Source organism: Strongylocentrotus purpuratus, unplaced genomic scaffold, assembly GCF_000002235.5.
Source record: "Strongylocentrotus purpuratus isolate Spur 01 unplaced genomic scaffold, Spur_5.0 spur5_scaffold_7, whole genome shotgun sequence".
NCBI classification, from domain to species: domain Eukaryota; kingdom Metazoa; phylum Echinodermata; class Echinoidea; order Camarodonta; family Strongylocentrotidae; genus Strongylocentrotus; species Strongylocentrotus purpuratus.
In genome coordinates, this window is record NW_022145613.1 from 37,713,830 (window position 1) to 37,735,906 (window position 22,077).

A 22,077-nucleotide genomic window follows, 5' to 3' on the forward strand; every position below is an offset into this window, starting at 1 on the left:
GGATGTAACGAATATGCTGTGACACCAGTCCCCTGTATATAGGCGGCGGGCTAACTCTTTAGTGAAGTGAATGCTGGTCAGTTTACTCTGACAATAGCGATCAAATCCCGCTACTCATGTAGAAAGAAGAGAACTTGTATATTTTATCCACTTTGTCAAATTTGTTCAAGACTCGTTTTCTAAAAAAGCATAGTAAATTCAAATATGAAATGAAAAACACACACATTTTTGTATTTCTTCAGCAATACACATAATTATAATCATTATTGTTAAGAATACTGCTGGATAATTTATTACCCCGGCCAATCACTAGCGGGAGAATTACCCCCAAAGGCCCCAAGGACGATAACCCCCGGAAAATGCACCCCCGAGGACAACCATCCCCGAGGACAATTACACCTCTGAAAATTAACCCCCTAGGATAATTACCCCCCGGAAAACTACCCCCTTTGACAATACCTCTCCCCCGAGGACAATTACCCCACGAAAAGAAACTCTGCTTTTATTAAAATAAAATGAACAGAGGGGGGGGGGGGGTAATTGTCCTAGGGGGAACTTCTAGGGGTAGGGAGGAGGGGGTGGTTTTATTGTCCACGGGGGGGGGGGGGGGTAATTGTCCTCGGGGAATGGTTGTCCTTGGGGAATTTTTCTTTTTTTTTCGGGGGGGGGGGGGGGTATTATCCTTGGGGGTAGTTTTCCGGCGGGTGATTGTCCAGGGGGTATTTGTCTTGATACGGTCTCAGCCATCTTGGTATACAGTGCGACGCAAGGTGCAAGATTGTTATGCACGCGTGTACACATCTTACTTCATTAAACGTCAGGATACTTTAGATACCCTCATACTTCTCATTTAGCCAACTCTCTTTAATTTTACTGTTATTCCTAAATTTAGAAATAATTCATCTGTCAGACTGTGATAATGTTATTCATAACCGTTATTGAAATCAAACATCGTGGTGGTAACCAAGGCAACCATGATCTCATTCATGATGTGATGAATAACATTACGGCATAATGATCATGATAATATAACGAGCATCCCTTGAATCCGAAATGTCATGACAGGAAATATCTAAAATAGAAGTTTCTATTATGTCAGAGTTATGGGAAAATGAAGTTCATGAACTTTTCGAGTCGACTGTCATTTATATAATTGAATATTGATCTTTCAACCTCTGCTAAGTTTAAAATTAACATTTCCATTGAGGGAATTTTGTTTATTGATTTGTATTCATTTGATGCACCAAATAATGAAGTAAGTGCAGGGGCGGCGCCAGGTTATTGGGTGTCACCAAATTTTTCAGAAGGGTTGTTATAGAGATGAATTTGTCGTTTCCATTTAGCGATCAGCCATAAGGTTTAGGAGAGACGAGGGATTAATTTGATTTTTTCATTTGGCGAAAGGTTTTTCATCGTAAACCAATGTTTGAACTTCCGCCGGTAATTTGAATGTAATAATGACGCGTCTAAATCTGATCGCCTGATTTGGCTTGCTTTTTCTCTCTTTTTCTTTTTTTCTTCTCTATCTTTATTTTCCCCCTCTCCCCTGCCCTCCCTTACGTCATATTTTACTTATTATGGTTCTCATTTTCCTGGCCTTTCTCCTTCTCGTCCCCTTCCTTTTCTTTTATTCTCCTTCTTTTCCTTTCTTTTTCCTTCTCCTTTTCCTCTTTCTCCTCCCCTTCCTCTTCTTTTTTCAAAATGATAGGGGGCGGTCGCCCCCTGTCCCCATGTGGCGCCGCCCCTGAGTAAGTGTATATGGGAAATAATTGAATGGATATATTGTTTCTTAAGTTTCGACATTCCTCTCCCACTTAGCCGAGTTTGAGCCTCCTCACTCGACGAGTCCCTGTAAAGAACCATACATAATACACGGCGTATACGATGTCGCCACAAAGCCAGCAGTACCCAAAGCGACTTGCACGGATAGAGAAGCAACATTAAACCATTATACAGGCTGGTGGGAAATCGATTTCCCATGCTACCAAGTCTTGAACAACTTCCATGTTTATAGCAGCAACTGGTGTAAATATATGAAAAAGAAGGGATATTGTCTGCCCTCATGCATTGTGTGACTGGTCAACACATCTGACCTGGTAGTCAGGTTCAGGTCATACTGTATTTGACCTTGACAATCAAGGCAGGCAATGAATGCCTTTTATAGTATAATAATACTTTATCCAATCTTTGCCGTTGTTACCTAGATTCAAGGTTCAAGGTGGCGAAGTGACCGAATGTGTATATGTATATATATATATATATATATATATACACTGTTGGTCATAATGGTGGAATATCTATTTTAACCCCAGTTTAGGGAAGGATTTAAAAAAAAAAAATATTTCTAATAGATCTAGATAATGGCATATATTCTGAGATTTTATTGAATGTTAATTTGCGAGTGTTTGTTTTGCGTGACTGCTAAATCATATGTGTGCTACTATGCTAATCAGCTAGGGAACCTACGTCCTTAAATCATAATTGACAGTAATGAGGATTAATGCCTCACAAAAGGGCACTAATATAGCTGATCGACAAGATTTTTATCCTGGGGCCTCACAGTAACGAGGCCATTGCTTAGCCCCTGAATCATGAATGTACGCAGTGTTTGCTAGGGTACGCGGCCGCCCCCACAAATCCCCCAAAACGAAGAAAATGCAATAAATTGTCAAAAATTCATTGCATTTTCCCCCGGCCCCCAACAGGAAAAATCCCTCTGTGTGGCCATGCCTTGAACCATAATGCATGGCCCTACAGAGAAAGTTAGATTCAAAGAGAATGTATGCCATTATCTAGATCTATTAGAAATAAATAATTTTTTAAAATCCTTCCCTAAACTGGGGTAAAAATAAATATTCCACCATTATGACCAACAGTGTATATATTGTATCTAATGAATGTTGATGATTAGATAACACTTTAAACACAACAAAATGTCATTTTGCTCTTTCGCTTTGGCTAGCTTTTCGAAAGCCTTTTGATGACCACTTTAAAGGTACTATGTCCCATTTGCAGGCCAAAAAAATGAGAAAGTTAGATTCCAACTGCATTTGAAAGATAATACTAATTTAGAACTTCCCTAAAAAAGGTGGGGCTTGAAAATGTCTTCAAGTGGGAAAATAACGACTATTAGTTGTCAAATCGACTTTAGGGCCATAGAGCCCAAAAGTAATAATCCTGATTTTCAGACAATTGTACCGAATGGTCATATGTTTTATGCTGCGCAAAGATTCAATCAGTTTAATCTTGGCCATCACAATAAGTGGGTTATTGATGTAGGCAAATGCTCATGTACCCTTTACAACTCTTTTCATGTATGTTATTACCAAAGAAGAAAAAAAGGCAGTCAGTCACTCAATAGTGTCTGACAGTGAAGTCTAGCAAGTAAACGGGTTTCCTTGCATAATTTGAATATGAGGATACTGCTAACGTTTAAATTTCACAGATAGGACATACATGACATATTCATAATTCCTGCAAAGTTCTACAGAATTTGAGGTTGGCTGCAAAAGGGACATAGTACCTTTAAGCACTATCAAGTCTCTTTCGCTTTGGCTAGCTCGTAAAATTTGGAAACTGGATGAAAAGTTGATAATCGGGCAAGTCATCGGCAAGAGATCGGTGTCGGCCTTCACATATTCATCAATGCTAACTTTTTTGGTTTCAATGGAAGTTCTTTGCGATACAAGATGTAATTAAGACCTATTTCGTTTCCTTGAGCTGTTATGTCTATCTCTCGTGTTCTAACCAACTTTTCTTTGTATAGTCTTCTTCCGATTCAGTGTTTCCAAAGCAGCTTTTAAAATACGTGAGCATATATCAAGCCTTCTGAATATCAAACAACAACAACAACAACAACAACAATGACAGCAATAACGTAAACGACAACAATTTATAGGATGATGGCGGGGGGGGGGGGGGGGTAACGTATTTTGTTCTCAAATTCGTTTGTGTTTTAATGTCCAGTATAACACTTCGTCCTACTGACAAAGTTTTGGGGCATTGGTTAGATAAGGTGATAACACGAGCCGGCTTTGGGGGGGGGGGGGGTGAGGGGGGGGGGTGTTCTAAGCTACTGTAGTGCGATACGGTCAGACTGACAACCATTTTGTCAATGAGTAAGATAGTCTTAGTAACTTTGAGGGTTCACATCTTATGGGTAAAACAGGACGACTATTTCGGGGCCAGCTTTAGAATTCAACATAATGTGCTTTATATATTATTTGTATTATCAAAGACGCAAATGACCACCAACAAAAAAAGCTAGATGAAATAGCAAACTGAGAACGTGGAAGAATGACTATGAATCTCAATGTTTTTATTACCAGCGGCCTTGCTACAATCGAAATTCCGAGTCGGAAGTGTAGGTTTAAACTAGTCTGTAACATAACACGTCTGAAAAAAGGTTTGTTTTTTTCCAATCCTATATGCCTACGATATATTGTATCTACTGGGTACAGCTGAAATAAAAGGCATTTGTGCCTGCACAGTAGGCCAGGCCAGTCATCTATTTTCATATCGAAGTTCGGCAAACAACAACACAGACGGAAGTGTGAATCCTGTACCATCTCCACTCTTATCAGTTTTAGTAAGTGACAAACAACGAGTTGGATTTTGGTAGTTACTATAAATCTACTAAATTTACAAACAGCGGACCATTCTAAGCGAAATCGAACTATTCTAAACAAGGAAGGAACATGGCAAACATTGCTTACATCTTGGCTCTCTGGACCCTGTTACAGATATGCTTTGGTAAGTCTCTTTCATCCTATTTTAATAGCAATTTTTTTCTTCAAAAAGGTCGTTCGAATTGTTTTATAGATAAAGTTGACATATTAGGTTCAAGTTAATAATTAGGTTGTATAAATTTAGTTGAACAACTGAGCCTTGATAATTATGATACGCATAAATCACTGCAGTATTACAAATACTTGCACATTCCAATCAATTCATTAAAAAAAAACAGACCTGCTTTGTGAAAGAAAATCCTCTTCATCAGTTGCCCATTCCGTTATATTTTGTGTTATTTTGTGTGTCTGTATTATGCTTAGGAAAACCGAGCCAAGGTATATTACCGCTGTTCTAATTTCCGTGCTATTGTTATCTTTAAAACATTACCAATATACTGGATTGATGAAAGTAATATTAACCAGATGTGGCGTACATTTTTGTCCTGGATATTTTGCGATTAAATGTACCGTATAACGATAGTGTAATACGCATTGTCTGTAAAGGTTTGTTCATTCATGTATTTTTGTCTCCTATGGGATGGACCCCCCTAACATCAAAAGCTGATTTCCATTGGGGGCTACCAGACTCTACCAAGGATCATAAGATGTCCTTACGGTCTAAATATAATTCAGATGGATTCAAAAGAATGATCTTTAGAGAGAATACATTACTTGTATAATCCTCTTTTGTTTCTCCAATTTCAAACCAATTTTTTTCTTGTTACTTCGCGCCAATTCGATTTGAAGTAAATAAGAATTCACTTTGCATCTTATGCAAATGAATTTGAGGGTCAATGCTCGTAGTAAGCGAAAACGGCCAGAGATTTATTTGTAAATGATTTTGTGTGCCCGAACAACTGTGGTTAAAATAGTTTTTTAATATATATATATATATTATTCAAAATATCAGGTGCCCTAAAAAGTTACAACAATGATTCCTTTTTAACTGACGGAGCTTTATGTCCATTTAGACTGCAAAAACCGGATGCTTTACTTTTCCTTTGATGACATTATATTAGAACCATACTTTTTCCTAATTGAAGCGCGAGAACATATCGCGTTCAATAATGATTAATAATCATTCCAAAAAAAAAAAAAGCAAACACACAAACAAAGCAAATTAAGCATCGGTATTTACAAGGGGAAAACAAAAATGGTTACCCTTTGTGATATTGATAGGGCGCGCGCTATTTTGAATAATATATATATATATATATTTAAAAATATTTGTGGCGTAGCTAGTACATGACAAAAGGTCACGTGCCTCAGAGCCTATTGTATTGCGAAAAAAAATACAAGAGGGGGGGGGGAATGGGAGAAGAAAATGTAAAATGAGGTGATGCGACCCCCTCCCTCACCCTCTTATAATTCGTCCTTGTTTTCACGAAGTGACGGTAGTGAGAAAAATCGTAACACAAAGTGAAAGCGGCAATTTTTTTTCACTACCGTCACTTCGTGAAAACAGCGACGAATTATTATTTCATCCTCATTTTAAGACCGATGCCCCCTCCCCCTCCATGATACCAGCGCCCTCTAATAGTTGGACCCATACTAACTACGCCTTAAGCCCCGGGGGATACTCAGATTTGGTTTGGACGGGGGTATGCCGCTGAAGCCTCGAAGCCCCTACTCATTACTAGGGGTCATTGTGGGGCATTTTTCTCGAAAAAAGACACATTTTCACTATTTTCGGGTGTTTTTCGGGTGTTTGCATGAACATTTTACAAATTTCGGAAATTTTGAAAAAACGGTCCCATTTTAATGGTATTTTTGTCAAAAAGTGGGACCCATGTTTAGGGATTTTTGGGGAAAAAGTGACCTATTAGAGCGGCACACCCCCGTATGCCCTAGTATATGAGTACCCCCCCCCCCCCCGGGCATTAAGCACTCATACGGATTTATCGTACTGTTCCAGAGAGTACAGACTTTTAAAATGAAAGCCTATTAAATCGATCAGTTGGTCTTATCATTTTTCTTCTATCAACAGCCAGTGGACAACAAACTGATCCTATCCGAAGCGCATGCCCACTTTTAGGTGAGCCATTTTTGTTCCGATTTATTCGTTAAAAAAATTAATGTCGACTTTCATCAATGGAGAGACTAATAGAACAGATCAGGACTGTTGTTAAGAAAGCCGGTGATTGTACAAACATATTCCCCCAGAAAAGAAACAAGCAAACAATGCCGGAGATCTCTACTCCTTGAAATAATTTCATGAAATATTTAGCGCACATTGACTCTGATACAACACAATGACTAAGATTACTTCGAGAGGATAGTCATAATGTGCTCACACTAATAGTCACAGTTAATAATGAGGATATAATATAAAGATAGACAAGAATGTAAGAGTGTGTATCTTTAAACAACGAATAAGATATTTTTCGGTACGCTTGCACTTTTTACAGTTGAGTAAACCTCTAACCAATTTTTTTCGTAAGAAGGGAACATTTTTGTTTGTTGAGTACAATTTAATAGTTTTCTGTGTTCAGTAAAATTAGCCACCCTTTTTCAGAGTGTATATTTTATTACAATTTCAAAACAATGACAGTTCTTTTTTATCCTTTTCTTTAATTAACTTCATGGATTATTTACCTCATAGTTTCATTAAAATGTTTGAGAAATGTATATATATTTTTAAATTTTCTAATCATGCACTTATAAGGATTTGTAAACCTTTCTTTTAACGCGATTTAACATGTGAAGTAATCCATCCACATACGCACCGGGTATAATAATAACGGAATCGGCTTCCTGTATAGGGATCAACATTTTCCCGGTCCACCCAAGAATGATCTGGATATCCGTAGCACAAAACAGATTTACTTATCGATTACTCCAGATAAAATAGCGAAATGAACATTTGATAGCTGGATTGACCCAATTTATGATTTATGATTATTGATACAACATGATATCAATCAAAACAGATCTTGATGATTTATAAATCATGTTTATTTTACAGCGGCAGGGACGGGATGCAACACGGAGGATATCAATATTGAGTTTAATCGCTCATTGAGTGAAATAGAGGCGGAGTGTACAAGAATCTTACCAGGGGAGCAAGTAAGGGTGCGATGTGATGGGGTGAGGTATGGCTCACAGGAGGTCAGGTGTCTAGAAGGGGGTATCTGGAGTCCCCCTTCTGTGGTCTGTCTGAGTAAGTCCATCCCAAGTTACCGGAAGTGATCTATTTATCTTTTTCGTCATTTGCTATAAATTTGTCTTGCACCATACTTTCTTCTATCTTTTTTTTTTTTTTTTTTGTAAAATGAATTTATTGATAAATATATGCTGTTGAACAAATCAAACAATCATACACAATCGATTGGAATAACATCGTGGCTTCTTAACATAGTTCAAATAAAACATGTATCGTTTTCTTCAATAACAGTGTTTTCAAAAATGCATAGCTTTTTTGTTTTACAGTTCCTTTCGATCTTTAATCGGTTGTGGATTAGTCTTTTGAAAATACAAAGAATAGAGACTTCATGAAACATGAGTTTGCGATTTTCTGCTTGCATAAATGTTAAATAAACTGCGTATTTTGCATATATGATAAGAAAATTTAAACTTTCTTATACTTTCTTCTATCAATCTTTTCGCATTTTATTTTAATATTTTAATCATCGAATATTTTCTATAGCGATTATTCCTATCATAATACTTTCGTTTACCCTCCCCCCCCCCCCTTTGTGATCTTATTCCATTTAAGTCGCGTAAAGGAGCAAAAATGACTGTCCACTGTCCTCATTAACCCTCTTAACCGTATGGTATATCGTTTCACTAGCGCTTAGAGACTTCGGTATAAGCACCGTTTTATTATTATTATTATATATTATTATCATTATTATTATTATTAAGATTAAATGGGTTTGTCAACTTTTCAAGATGTTATGGTACTCAGGGGCCTACTTGCCGAGATCGTTAGGTGATATCTATCTATTTCCTTTCATTTTATCTAAACTACTATTTACCCCTTGAAGGTGATGTTCAATGCCCCCTTCCTCAGGCTCCGCAGAATGGATATATACCCAATCAGAGATCGGAATACAACATATTCGATAGTATACAAATCAGTTGTAACGACGGGTTTGATTTGCTAGGATCATCGTCTGCCTATTGCCGCAATGATGGTTACTGGAGTCGAAAAGTGCCCCAATGCACACGTAAGTCATACTCTAGAGAGAGACGCCCCTCTATCTCTCAGTTAACTCTTTGTGCTGACAGCTTTTCATATTATGCGCAATCACGTCTCATGTCACAAGTTACACGGACATAATTATGCTTTTAAACTTCTAAAGGCATTAAAGATCAGAATAATAATTCAAAAAGATCTAGATAATACTATTTAATTAAGGGAGTACCTCGAATTGGTTATACGTCATCGCACTCATTTGAATGTGGCGAAATATTCGCACTATTTTTCTAAATTTATTTTGCAGTCAGTGCTTTCCGTCTCTTTAACGTATTTATCAGTGACACAAACTGGCTTTAGAAAGCTCAATCTCCTTCTTTTTCCAAAAGACTTCCATGCCTTGTTATTTCATTTGTTCTAGCTGCTTTGGACACCCAGTCATGTGACCCCCCTGATGTATCATCCAGCGTGACAGTGGTTCCGGTTAGTAAGGTGTATACCAATGGATCGGTCGTCAATTATTCTTGTAACATTCCCAACCATGGGCTTCTTGGTAAGGCATCATCTACCTGCATCAATGGAAAGTGGTCTCCAGATCCAGGGGAATGCTATGGTGAGTTTGATCATCAGGGATCTATTAGCAAATAGGAGGGGGGGGGGGCACGTGCAAAATTTCCCCAATAAGTTTATTCATACGCTGTTTGTGCCCCGAGTCCTCCTCGGTAAAAGTTGAGAATATTTAAGGCCGGGACTTGTAAATTATATTTTGGTCATACCTCACCGTTTAAATTTGATACCAAGGGAGGGTGGGGGCTGATTATCGTTGTTTTCTGGACACGATACTAGGGCTCCGCCACTACAATCTACAGTGGATGTTTAGACTATAGATTGGAGAATTAAGAAAATGAAGTGATAGGAAATAATATTGAGAGGGGTAAAATATAAAGTGGAGGAGAAACAAAAAAGGAGATGGAGAGAGAGAGAGAGAGAGAGAAAGGAAGAGAGGAAAAAAAGATGTGTGTGTATGTGGGGGGGGGGGGGGGATGAGTGGGCTGGCGGAATGATCAAGGGAGAAGAAGAAGGCCCAATCGTCAGTCATGAATACGGGGACAAGCATAATGAAACGCATCTTTCTTTTCGATTCCTTTCTGAAGTTCTGTCTTCCGACGAAATTCAGTTTCCACGAGAGAACTGCCAACGCCCGCATCTCGTACCTGAGGGCGTCCTGCTGTACAGTCCCAAGCAGTACTCCTACCAACCAGGAAGGTCAGTGACCTTTAGCTGTGTTAGCCCTAACTACTCTCTAGTTGGTCAACCTATCTCGACATGTAGATCACGTAGATGGGATACTCAGACACCCGATTGTGAATGTAAGTATCACTACAAGAAAAAGAATCATAAACAAATACAGGATATGACTGTCTATGAGCACCACCTTCGTTGGTGGATTGGGGGGGGGGGGGGGGTGGGGAACAACCGGACCATGCCATCATGAAACCCAAATTGGCGTATCGTATGTACACAACAATAATTGCCCCTTAAATTATTGTATTAATTCCACTCAAAATTATGCCTCCCTTATTGCATTACAGTATGGCTCCGAATAGTCTCATTGGACAACGCCCCCTATCGTCAGAGACCAGCAGCCTAACATGTTAGCCTACTGACTTTTACCCAAAAAAAATCGTTAAAAATTCACATCCACCCCGACGTACGTTGACACTAGCTCTTTCATTGGAACCCTCATGTCCCATTGACTTTTGAAAGTACACCCACCGTAAGTCGCTAGCTCGCTATTGCCTATAACACATGTGAAACAAGTCGAACTTTGGACGCAATTTGCCACGCGATTGTAAGGTTATAGATCAAGCACACGAAGGATAACAAGCATGAATTATCATAGATCAGTTCTGATCGGTTCATTATGTCCATTTCAGCCAGCCCCCCCCCCCCCACCGTAATTTGTCCATTTAGTGTAGGCAAGCATTTTGCCGAGGTAGGCAAAAACATGAATATTCATGATCGCCATGGACTATTCGATTATTTACAGAGGGGTCCAATTGTGCACCACATCAAACTTCTCTACTTTAAGTCAAGTATTTCATTGTATTATGTAGTTTGGTAGGTTTATTTTAATAACTGTTTAATTAAAAGATATCAATGATAGTTTAAAGATATGGAAAATGTTCTTGTATTTTATATTTAGCAAAGCAATCTCACATACAAATTCACTACCAAGTGTCGTCTAATCCGCCGATTGCCGTCTGCTATATACGTCCAGCGATCGAAAATGAGACAACCGGAGCAATATGAATCCCGATTTATGAATCCCAGGTTAAAGACTCGAGGTAGAAAATTTAATTTTGTAACGAGAAAATTAAACAAGTGGGGAAAGCATTTTGCAAATATAATAACTCATTTATATTCACTTATTATCAAACGCTCACTCTAATTTCTTTCAGCGTATGGAGCGATACATTCCATATACAACATATCGCCCTCTTCTTGAGTAAGATCAAGGACCCAGTTTTCACGAAATGCATCCTCCTCGAACTAAATAGTGAAGGGGCTTTTCGATCGGAATACAAATGCAAAATACACGAAATAACCCTTTAAAAGCCACTGTACATTTTTCTTTTCTTTTCTTGAAACAGTAAGATGTCCGCAGCCTAGTGGCAGGAGCTACACCACACTTCACCCCGATGGCCCGCTGGAGTTCAGGCACAAAGATCTCATCGTTCTGGAGTGCAATGGTGAAGCCAGGATTTCAAAATGTGTCAACGGTATTTGGACCCCCGAACTTGATTTTTGCTCCAGTAAGTTCAATGATTATAAGATAAGAACTGAAGTTTTGTCAGGCAAAGCAGAATTAAAAAAAAAAAATTGTCTGAGTTTTCATAACCGATTAATCTCGTAGCAGACTCACATTAAAACAAAATATATTAGTTCACTTTAGGGAGTGTTATAATGTACATTCAATCAAAACTCTTAACCCCGTATGACTATCTTGAATTAGCCTATATAATTATTATCGCGGAAATGGGATCGGGGCAGCTGGAGTAGATTTTATGTTTACATTGTCTTTATGTTTACATTGTCTTTTTTAAACAGAGACACGATCACGAGATGTCGATATAACGACGACCCCGGCAACCAGAACGGTTAACAGACGAATCGATAATCTTTTAAAGGTTTGTCCTTTTTTGGATAGTTTGATTTGTTATTATTATTTTTTTCGGTGGGAGGGGGGGGGGGGTTATAATTGTTCTTTATCATGGCATGCATATGGACGTATTTGCTATATGCGCTATATAAGTTTGGTATGTTATTATTATTATCATTATACGATAAATGTGTATCTCAAAACTAAGAAGTCCGAATACTGCAAGTTTAGCTTGACCAAGTGTAAGGTTAATTAATTTAGTCCATTTCATGTTCTATCTTCCTATCTCCGTTGTACGACACTTGTCCCTTCGACAATTGCTCCTCGGTGATTTCCTGCACTAACAGAATCCTTACCTTCAAGCCTGGACCCAACACTAAAGCTAACCCTAACCCTAAACTTATAATTACGACGAATTAAATTCTAGATCAATAATTGTCGCCGGAGCTAATATCAAAGCACCTTCTTCCTCATGAAGGTTTCCCTCATAGTATATTAACATGTTTACCATTATGTTTAACGAAACAAAATGTTTTGACTAATGATATAACTATGCTCTTCGTATATTGTTTAATCTAATGTCAACCTTCTCTCATTCTGGTCTTTCTCAGGCATTAAGTTGTTTCTCTCTCTCTCTCTTTTCAGTACATTCATTCAAACCTTCAATTTAAATTCTAAATTTCTCCCGCGATTTGGCTCATTTTCGTTTTAAGCTCAAGTATCATGATAAGATCACTCAAAACAATGGATACAAGTAATACAAATCGAAGAATAGTGCATAAACTTATACATGTTCATGCTAAATGGATTATGTTCAATAAACATTATTAATTTGTTATCTCCCCTCACAAGGAACCTGTGACAGCTACTTCCATTGCTCGCCAGCTTCCATTCCTAATCTCGATAACAAACACACCTGATGAGAGGATACTAGCAGAGGACGTACACAATGTCGTGACATTCCTCGAGAAAGTCGCCAATCTGAACTCCTCTACTCCAATGGTAAAATGAATTACTTGATCGAATGATTTGTTGACACGGTTGGTTTGTGTTTTGGCTTCTTTTTTTTCGAAGGGGGGGGGGGGGGGTTAACATTTGAAAACCATGCCTCAGCCAATCGCTGAATAAGCGGGGGGTAGGGGGGGGGGGGGTCCAGGATTTGATGAAAAATTTCGCAACGACTCAGCCAGCCGCTAAAAAGCGGGGGGAGGGGGGTAAGAGCACATGGGGGTGGTAAGGTCATCTTTTTATGGTCACCCATTAGCTCAATTTTTTTTTTAATTTACAAAAAAAAAAAAAAGAGGGGGGGGGGGTTCCTCCAAAACACAAACCAAAACAAAATTGAGGGAGGGGGGGTTCGACCCCCGACCCCCCCCCCCCCCCCCTGCGTACGCACCTGGTTCCAACTGAATTCGAGACACATTCGAGCGGCAATATAAAGATTCCAATGGCATTCGAAGTGCATTCCAGTTGGATTCTTTTAGTACCGAAAATATCGAAATAGATTCCGGCGGCATTTGAGATGCATTCGAGGTGCATTCCATTCGAGCGGCAATCAAAGATTCCGACGGTATTCGAAGTGCATTCCATTTGGATTATTTTATTAGTACCGAAAATATAGAAATATATTCTGGCGGCATTCGAGATGCATTCGAGGTGCATTCCATTCGAGCGGCAATCAAAGATTCCGACGGTATTCGAAGTGCATTCCATTTGGATTATTTTATTACCACAATTAAAAAACAAAAAAATCCAAAGGGGGGGTTTTAAGGGGGGTTTACGGGGGGGGGGGGGGTTTAACACACAGAAAAATACCAAAGGGGGGGGGGTTAGGGGGTTATGGGGGGATTACACACAGAAAAATACCAAAGGGGGTGTTTAACCCCCCCCCTCCCCTGTGTACGCGCCTGTTTAGATGTACCACAATTAAAAACAAAAAAATCCAAAGGGGGGGTTTTAAGGGGGGTTTACGGGGGGGGGGGGTTTAACACACAGAAAAATACCAAAGGGGGGGGGGGTTAGGGGGTTATGGGGGGATTACACACAAAAAATACCAAAGGGGGTGTTTAACCCCCCCCCCCCCCCCCCCCCCCCCTGTGTACGCGCCTGGTGTCCCAACCAGGTTGCAATACTGCATCTCGATTGCCGTCGGAATCTATTTCGACCCTAAAAGAATCCAACTGGAATGCACTTCGAATGCCGTCGGAATCTGTAAATTGCCGCTCGAATGCGGCTGGAATGCACTTGGAACGTCCCGAATGCAACTCGAATGCACTTCGAATGCCGTCGGAATCGTTAGATTGCCGCTCGAATATGGCTCGAATGCAGTTGGAACGTCCCGAATGCAACTCGAATGCACTTCGAATGCCGTCGGAATCGTTAGATTGCCGCTCGAATATGGCTCGAATGCAGTTGGAACGTCCCGAATGCACCTCGAATGCAATGCACTTTGAGTGCCGTCGGAATCTTTTGATTGCCGCTCAAATGCCGTTCGAATGCAGTTGAAATGTCCCGACCAGGATATACATGAATGCATCTCGATTGCCGCCGGAATCTTTTTCGATATTGTTGGTACTAAAAGAATCTAGCTGGAATGCACTTCGATTGCCGTCGGAATCTTAAAATTGCCGCTTGAATGTCGTTTTGGTCACCCATTAGCACAAAAAAAAATTGAAGGGGGGGGGGGGGGGGTTTCCTCCGAAACACACACACACACACACACACACAAAAATCACCTATTCAATATCATTATTATACATCTAAACAGGCGCGTACACAGGGGAGGGGGGGGGTTAAACACCCCCTTTGGTATTTTTCTGTGTGTAATCCCCCCATAACCCCCTAACCCCCCCCCCCTTTGGATTTTTTTTTTTTTTTAATTTATTAAAAAAAAAAAAAAAAAAAAATCCTATGGCTGACCTAAAAAAGCTGACCTTAACCTCCCTCCCCCCCAACGGAGCAAAATGTCAAATTTTCAAATTTCGAGACCCCCCCCCCCCCAAAAAAAAAAGTGTCCTCTTACCCCCCCCCCCCCCCCCCCCCCTCCTTGAAAAAATCCTGCGTACGCGCCTGCATCTAAACGAGAATGATCATTTTCCTGTATTAATAAGTAATAATGCATTACAGCGACTTATTTATTGACATGATCAGACTTTGTTGGTGTCCTTTTGTTAATAAAAAGAAATTAACCAATTTTAAAATGACGGATAGCTGGATTTAAAATTTTAAAAATGGAGCAGAAAAAAGGAAAATATTTTCCATTCATGTTTACGTTCGAAAAATTGAGATTTCTGAGAGGCAGACTGTTAATCAATGTCTTGAATGTTGTTGATTTTAATTAAATGTATGTTTCTTGATATTCAGGTGACAAATTCCATGCTCGAGGTCATCAGTAACCTGATGAATGTAGAAGAGATTGAATTACAAATTGCTCAGCAAGACAACAATGCTACAAATCGGGCTTTGGACATCATTGCTAAGCAACTTAATATAGTAGACATATCATCGGAAAATGGAAGCTTTAGCGTTGCTCATCAAAACATAGCCGTTCGGGTAAGATAATCTACCTTTCTGACATCAAATTCAACTTTTCTTACTATAAGATAATTATATTTTATGTCCACCTCACTCCCTTCTTCATGATGTTAGTCTCTATTTTTCCTGTCAGTTGACATCTCTTGTTTTTTTCTCCATCATGCTCATCTCTTTTTTCTCATTTCTTTCTCTCTCTTCAGCCCCTCCTTCCCCTCCACCCCTCTCTCTCTCTCTCTCTCTCTCTCCCTTTTCACTTCCTCCCTCAATGTTCATAACCTCTCTTTAGGTATCTCTTCATTCTCCATTTTAAAATAACCGAGTGCATTAATATTAATTGTATTTCCTTTAAATATTCGTATTGATGTCATTGAAGGTTAGTGTGACCACGATATCTGAAAGCACAGACGGGTCGGCCTTCGCCCTCTATCGCGGTGATGACCAAGATGAAGACGGTCTCTACAATCAAATAACCTATGGCTCCGTCAACGAGGACTTCAATGACAACGAGAAGTTCCAAGCTTCAGTCATGCTGCCAAGTCTCGTTCACTTCGACTCGAAAGCAAGGTGGGACATCGGTTCAAGTTGAAAAGCCAAACCTATTGGCCCGAATTCACAAAGGAGGTTTGTCGACAAACCTAGGTTTATGTACGTCATATTACGCGTTTTTACGCGTTTTTTTACAAACCTGGTTTGTAAAAAGCGCGTCGAAACACGTCTGACGCACGAAAACCTAGGATTGTCGACCAACCTCCTTTGTGAATTCGGGCCGTTGTATTTGTGATTTTCATTAAGCAATAAAATGATGAAGAGATGGTATTATCAGGAATGTAGATTAAACGCATCTGTTTAATGCCTAGGGTTCTTATTCTTAGTTCATTGTCTCTTGTATAAAAATATGTCTACTGCTATTAGTTTTAAGATTGTTCAAGAAGGTGTAAATTGCATTTAAGTTTATTTACGAAAAATAACACTGTGTTACTATAGATATAAAATGTTGTGTTGTTATTTTTTATGATACAGATTTACCGGCAATGATACTTACAGGGTGTCCTTCGTGGCTTACCAAAAGACATCCCTCTTCTTTTCATTCTCGCTCAAGGCTTTGAACTCAAGAGAAATATCGTTCAATCGTAGACCTTTGACGCCGATCATCGCCGCCACCGTTCACGGTATGGATGATGAAATCGATGACAACGACAAGTCCGTCACTTCAACGTTTGATGTTGCCATGGTATTATAAAAAAAGTTTTTATTTCTACTTTTCTTGCTCGTTTTCTATTTATTTAGTTATTTACTGTTCTATTTAAGCAGGGTTGCTTCTTCAGGTTACAAACTACTTACCCTGATAGCTATGGCATGCAATTAAATACAACATGACTAAAATCGTTGAATGAATTTGAACATTTTTCTCTCTTCTTTCCCCAAAACATGACGTAGGCAGTGGCAACTTTCATTCCCTCAAAGTAGTTTAACTTTCATTGACCTTTTCAATCAATATATTTGTTTACATTTAAATTATTATAAAATATAATATTAGAGAAACATCAAAAACTTTCAAATCTACTCTCAACATAGCTACGAGATCAGGATACTCACCAGGTGTGGATATGATGCACATAATTTTATTGCCAATTCGGGGCATTGTGTAAATGTACAGTATCTGATAAATACTGAAATCATTCTTATTTTACTATCTGATACAGGAAGCCGATATGATAAAGAATTTAGAATGTGTTTACTGGGACTTCAATGGAAACCAGAGACGAGGAGACTGGTCTTCAAGAGGTTGTAGACGAGTGCCCGGCACTTCTAAGAGGAGACCTGTTTGTAGGTGTCGAAGGCTGGCTAACTTCGCTGTCCTCTTGGTAATTTGTGATGTGATCTTATTTAAAATTATGAAAATATAACGACAACAAAATCTGTATCGAAATGGGAAGGGTTGCAGAGTGTGAATGGGATATGTTATTTCTCTTTTTTTAAATACATTGTTCATGTTGGGAAAAAGGGATTACAAATGAGAAATCTTATTTAAAAAAAAAAGTTTTACTTAAGCGATACCATGAGATGTCGCTTGAAATGATAGCAGTTATGATAGGACACAAAACTGAGAGAGTTGAGAGGTGGAGAAATAAAGAGAAGAGGAGAAACATAAAGAGAGAGAATGATGTATTTTTTTAGAGAGAGAGTGCGGTCGAAACAGAGAGAACAAACCTAAATATGGTTTTGCATGTTAAAAATCTCTGTTCATATGCTGTTTGCTCACTTTATAACACTTTGTTGTTTTCTCCAGGACGTATATAACGAAGATTTCCTTCCTCTAGAATTCCAATATTTCGCTCAAATATTGACCTATGTTGGTTGCGGCCTGTCTACATGTGGACTCATACTCACCATCATCGCCTACGCATCATCCTCGTAAGTAATCATATACCATCTTCTTCTTCGTCTTCTTTGATTTCTTTTTCTTCTTCTTCTTCTTCTTCTTCTTCTTCTTCTTCTTCTTCTTCTTCGTTTTCTTCTTCTTCTTCTTCTTCTTCTTCTTCTTCTTTTTTTTTTTCTTCTTCTTTTACTTCTTCTTCTTCTTCTTCTTCTTCTTCTTCTTCTTCTTCGTTTTCTTCTTCTTCTTCTTCTTCTTCTTCTTCTTCTTCTTCTTCTTCTTCTTCTTCTTCTTCTTCTTCTTCTTCTTCTTCTGCTTCTTCTCACCCTCCCTGCTATTTCCTCATCTACTAACTCTTCTTCTTCTGGTGCTTCTCATTTTATTCTATTGTTCTCTCTTTTGTTTTCATACATGTACTTAACCTCTCAAATCACTTGTATTATTTCCAAAACATTTGGGATCAATTCATGCACATTACAAAAATGGAATATTATGATCATTATTGCTTATCCTCTCCTTCGTCAACCTTCCTATCTAGGAAACTCCGTACCAAGCAACCAAACCAGATTCTTCTCTGTCTCATCTCCTCTCTCCTTGGTCTCTATACCATCTTCATGTTGGTGATTGGTATTGGTCCTGGTCTTCCCCGCATCCCTTGTGGTATCCTTGCAGCTCTCCTCCACTTCTTCGCTCTCTCATCACTAGCATGGATGGGCATTGAGGGGGTTAATGTCTATCTCCTCTTTGTCCGCATCATCAATTCCTACATTCCACGGTTTATCCGAAAGGCAGCTATCTTTGGATGGGGTAAGTATCTTTCCTAGCATTGATCCCTGTCCCGCGGATCGGATACCAAACCGTATACTAATAATTACTAGTGGCTACTTTTTTCATTGCAAAGCATGTTTAAATGATGATGATGGTGATCTACAGCACTTGTATGGCGCCATTTATCTGTTACAAAATTCAAGTCCGCCCGCTCCTCCATTAGTCATGGACTACACATTATTTTACCCGAAAAGTTGGGTTTTGCGGCCTTGATTAAAGCTTCTAGCTTGTCGGTGTCGCGAAGAATATATAGGAGGGAGGGAGTTCCAGAGCGTAGAGCAACTGAAGAGAAGGCACAATCACCATACATCCGTAGTCGTGTACGTGGAACTTGGAGAAGAAGTAGTCCAGACGAGCGTAAACCCAGACGAGAATGATGTTTTTCTACCAGGGAAGCCACATTATCCTGCCACGTTCTTCAATAAGTCTCTTACTTTGCACAGTGGTTTCTTTTGAGTCAGGATTTATTGAAACATTACAATTACAACTTTTGAGAAAAAAGCCTCTCTGGAAGAATTAAATTTACAATTTATCATCTGAAAAGCCTTTCTGGAAAGTTTAAAATCCGGGTTTAAAATGTCACCTAATCAGCTTTTAGCTATACTCTAGGAGGCCTATATAAACAACATATGAAAACACATGTCCCCATCCTTCATAATCAGCAGAAATGCACTTGCTGGTACTTTTCGAGTGCCCCATGCAATCATAATCGCAACTTTTAAAAAAATAATAACGTAAACTATAATGTCATTTTTTTTGTTAATATCATTATGTCAGGTCTTCCTGCGGTCATAGTGTTTGTCATCGGATGTATCTTCAGAGAGAATTATGCTCGCGGAGATATGTAAGTATAGTTGTAACAAAACAACACACAAAAATCGACTCCCTCTAACTCTCTCTCTCTCTCTCTCCTCATTTTCCCATTCAATTTTGTTCTCTCGCTCTTTGTCCATGTGTCTGCCTGTCTTGGACTCTCATTTTCCACATCTATCAAGTTTTTTTTTTTTATTCCACACTAATTAACATTATGAACATTCAGAACATACTTATATACATTGGCCCGAATTCACAAAGGAGGTTTGAATCTAACCCATTATGTTAATTGGACTTAATACAGACAAAGAGGAAAACACAGGTACAAACATGTCGTGCGATATACGGAGAGAGATCTGCAACTGATCACCCGTGGTATTTAAAAGAATAACTTGATCCACTGTATTTAAAAGAGTAATTTGATTTCGTTCAATCACTCCCAGGTGTTTGATACAACGATGGCCTAACATAACCGGTTTGCTCATCCCTGTTGGTCTCATTCTCCTCTTCAACATCGTCATCTTCATCCTCGTCATGAAACGTATCAGTTCGACCACAACTGGTAAGGTACAGGACAACACATCGTCTCGACATCGCGAGCGAGTTCGGCGATTACGGAATGCTTTCATCCTCATGCTCTTGCTCGGCATAACCTGGGTTTTCGGTTTCCTGGTTAATATTAGACATGAAGGGATCATTGCCTTTTCGCAAACCGTCTTTGTTATCATGAACGCTTTCCAAGGGTTTTTCATCTTTATCATTTACTGCTTAAGGCTTCCGCAAGTGAGGATGCAGCTCGTCAACTGCTACAGCCGTTATCTGTATTGTCCAGTTAATATTCCCAGGACATCTACAAGTGATCAAAATAAAAACGCCAAAGATTCCAGTGGAAAGGGCAAACAAAACCAATTAAAACCACTGGCACTGAAAAAAGGTCAAGCATCACAGGGTGATTCGTGTGACACTGTCACAACTCCGTAAATAAATCCCTACAAGCCTTATAGCCTTAATTGCTTTCGAATTATTCGTCAGATTGAGGGTAGTCATGCTATCAAACTTTGCTTACCTTGTCAACCCTCCTGTTTGATGTTTTCGATTAGTTACAACCAGTCTTTTGTCATGATTGTGTAAAATTTGCAATGTTGTTTGTTATATATTTGTAAAAGTGCAAAAGAAAAAGAAAATAAAACAGAAATAAATAAATAAAATAAAATAAATCAAATTTTCACAACCATTATCAAACTTTTCAAATCGTTAACTTTTCAATATGATTAGAAAACAATGCTCTTTTTAGTTATCTATACCAGGCTATACTGTGCTCAATATCAACATTTTAGTTGATATGAATGACTTTGTATGTAAATATGCTTTGATGTGGGAGGCAAGGAACCTGCAGTTCCCCTTCTATTTCCGATGATATTGAAATGGTGTTTTCATATCTTATTCTGTATTACATGTTTTGTCATCAAAATAAGAGTTAAACAAATCCCTCTCACTCGCGATATTTAGAAATGGAAAGTTGATTATGCGAGCAAAGTCAATCCCCGATAAAATAGGGCCCTTAAGCCCATGTTTATGTGAGAAAAGTGATTACATTATACCAATACATACATTTTGTATATTTGTTGTCGACAAAAATGTAAAGTTGTTTAGTTTTAAATAGTAATGCTGATAACCTGTATACTTCATCTATTTTTCGTGTAATAAGTATGTCTTCTTACATACATGTAGCAGTACATTCATTTCTGTTCGAAGATTGTATATAGTATTAAACTACAGGGCGTGCATGCTAGAATATTTTTCATAATAAGCTTACCATACTGTGCAAAACAAAAATTATGAAATAGATGGATAAGTATAACAGTACTATAAAATGATCATAAATATTATTTGCTGCCACGTACATAAACAACAATAACTCTATTATATATATATATATATATATATATATATATATATATATATATATATATATATATATATACACACTGTAAATATGCTTATATGTTATTTCGAAGACAAAATCTTGAAAATGTGAGTTTTGTACGAATATTGTAGGAAGGCATTATCTTTCTCTTGCTTAAATGTATACAAAATGACATTTTAAAAGTAAAGTTTGAAGCAAACTACATTTTGACTGTCTTTACCCTGCACATCCTTACTAAGCGTACATTGTAGGTGATTATCTCACATAGTGACAGACTGACAGAGAAAGACAAGTGAAATGAGGATGAATGTAATAAGAAAGAGTAACATGAGGAGAGAGTGAGACAGAATAGAGAAAAACTGAAAGAGCAAAAAAGTAGAAAAGGAGGGAGGGAGAGAGAGAGAGAGAGAGATAGACTGAGAGAGAGAGAAGGGGGTGTAGTCGAGGCGAGGAAGGACAGAGAGCCGTTTTGAGAGAGTAGAGAGGAGAAGGGGGATACTGGGGGAGGGAGGGAGAAGCGAAAATGTGCCAAGCATGAAGATCCTAGAAAACAAAGCGATTCTCGAT

At 38.6% G+C, this 22,077-nt stretch overlaps 1 protein-coding gene across 1 annotated transcript; it reads left to right on the forward strand.

Annotated features, from left to right (window-relative positions):
* Nucleotides 1-4,460: 4,460 nt before the first annotated feature.
* On the forward strand, nt 4,461-20,691 carry LOC579186 (adhesion G-protein coupled receptor G2). The gene is made up of 17 exons (XM_030974607.1): nt 4,461-4,752; nt 6,718-6,765; nt 7,696-7,890; nt 8,717-8,899; nt 9,290-9,481; nt 10,023-10,238; nt 11,523-11,684; nt 11,980-12,059; nt 12,884-13,033; nt 15,395-15,583; nt 15,939-16,129; nt 16,586-16,796; nt 17,269-17,430; nt 17,856-17,980; nt 18,481-18,749; nt 19,548-19,614; nt 20,027-20,691. Exons 1-17 carry the CDS (start codon nt 4,698-4,700, stop codon nt 20,562-20,564), a joined length of 3,033 nt encoding a protein of 1,010 aa, XP_030830467.1. The 5' UTR covers nt 4,461-4,697; the 3' UTR covers nt 20,565-20,691.
* Nucleotides 20,692-22,077: the final 1,386 nt, after the last annotated feature.

Coding starts and splice junctions, on each gene's coding strand:
- LOC579186 (XM_030974607.1), top strand. CDS start 4,698: ATGGCAAACATTGCTTACATCTTGGCTCTCTGGACCCTGTTACAGATA. Junction 17,431..17,855: donor CTAACTTCGCTGTCCTCTTG/GTAATTTGTGAT, acceptor TGTTTTCTCCAG/GACGTATATAACGAAGATTT. Junction 18,750..19,547: donor GGCAGCTATCTTTGGATGGG/GTAAGTATCTTT, acceptor TCATTATGTCAG/GTCTTCCTGCGGTCATAGTG.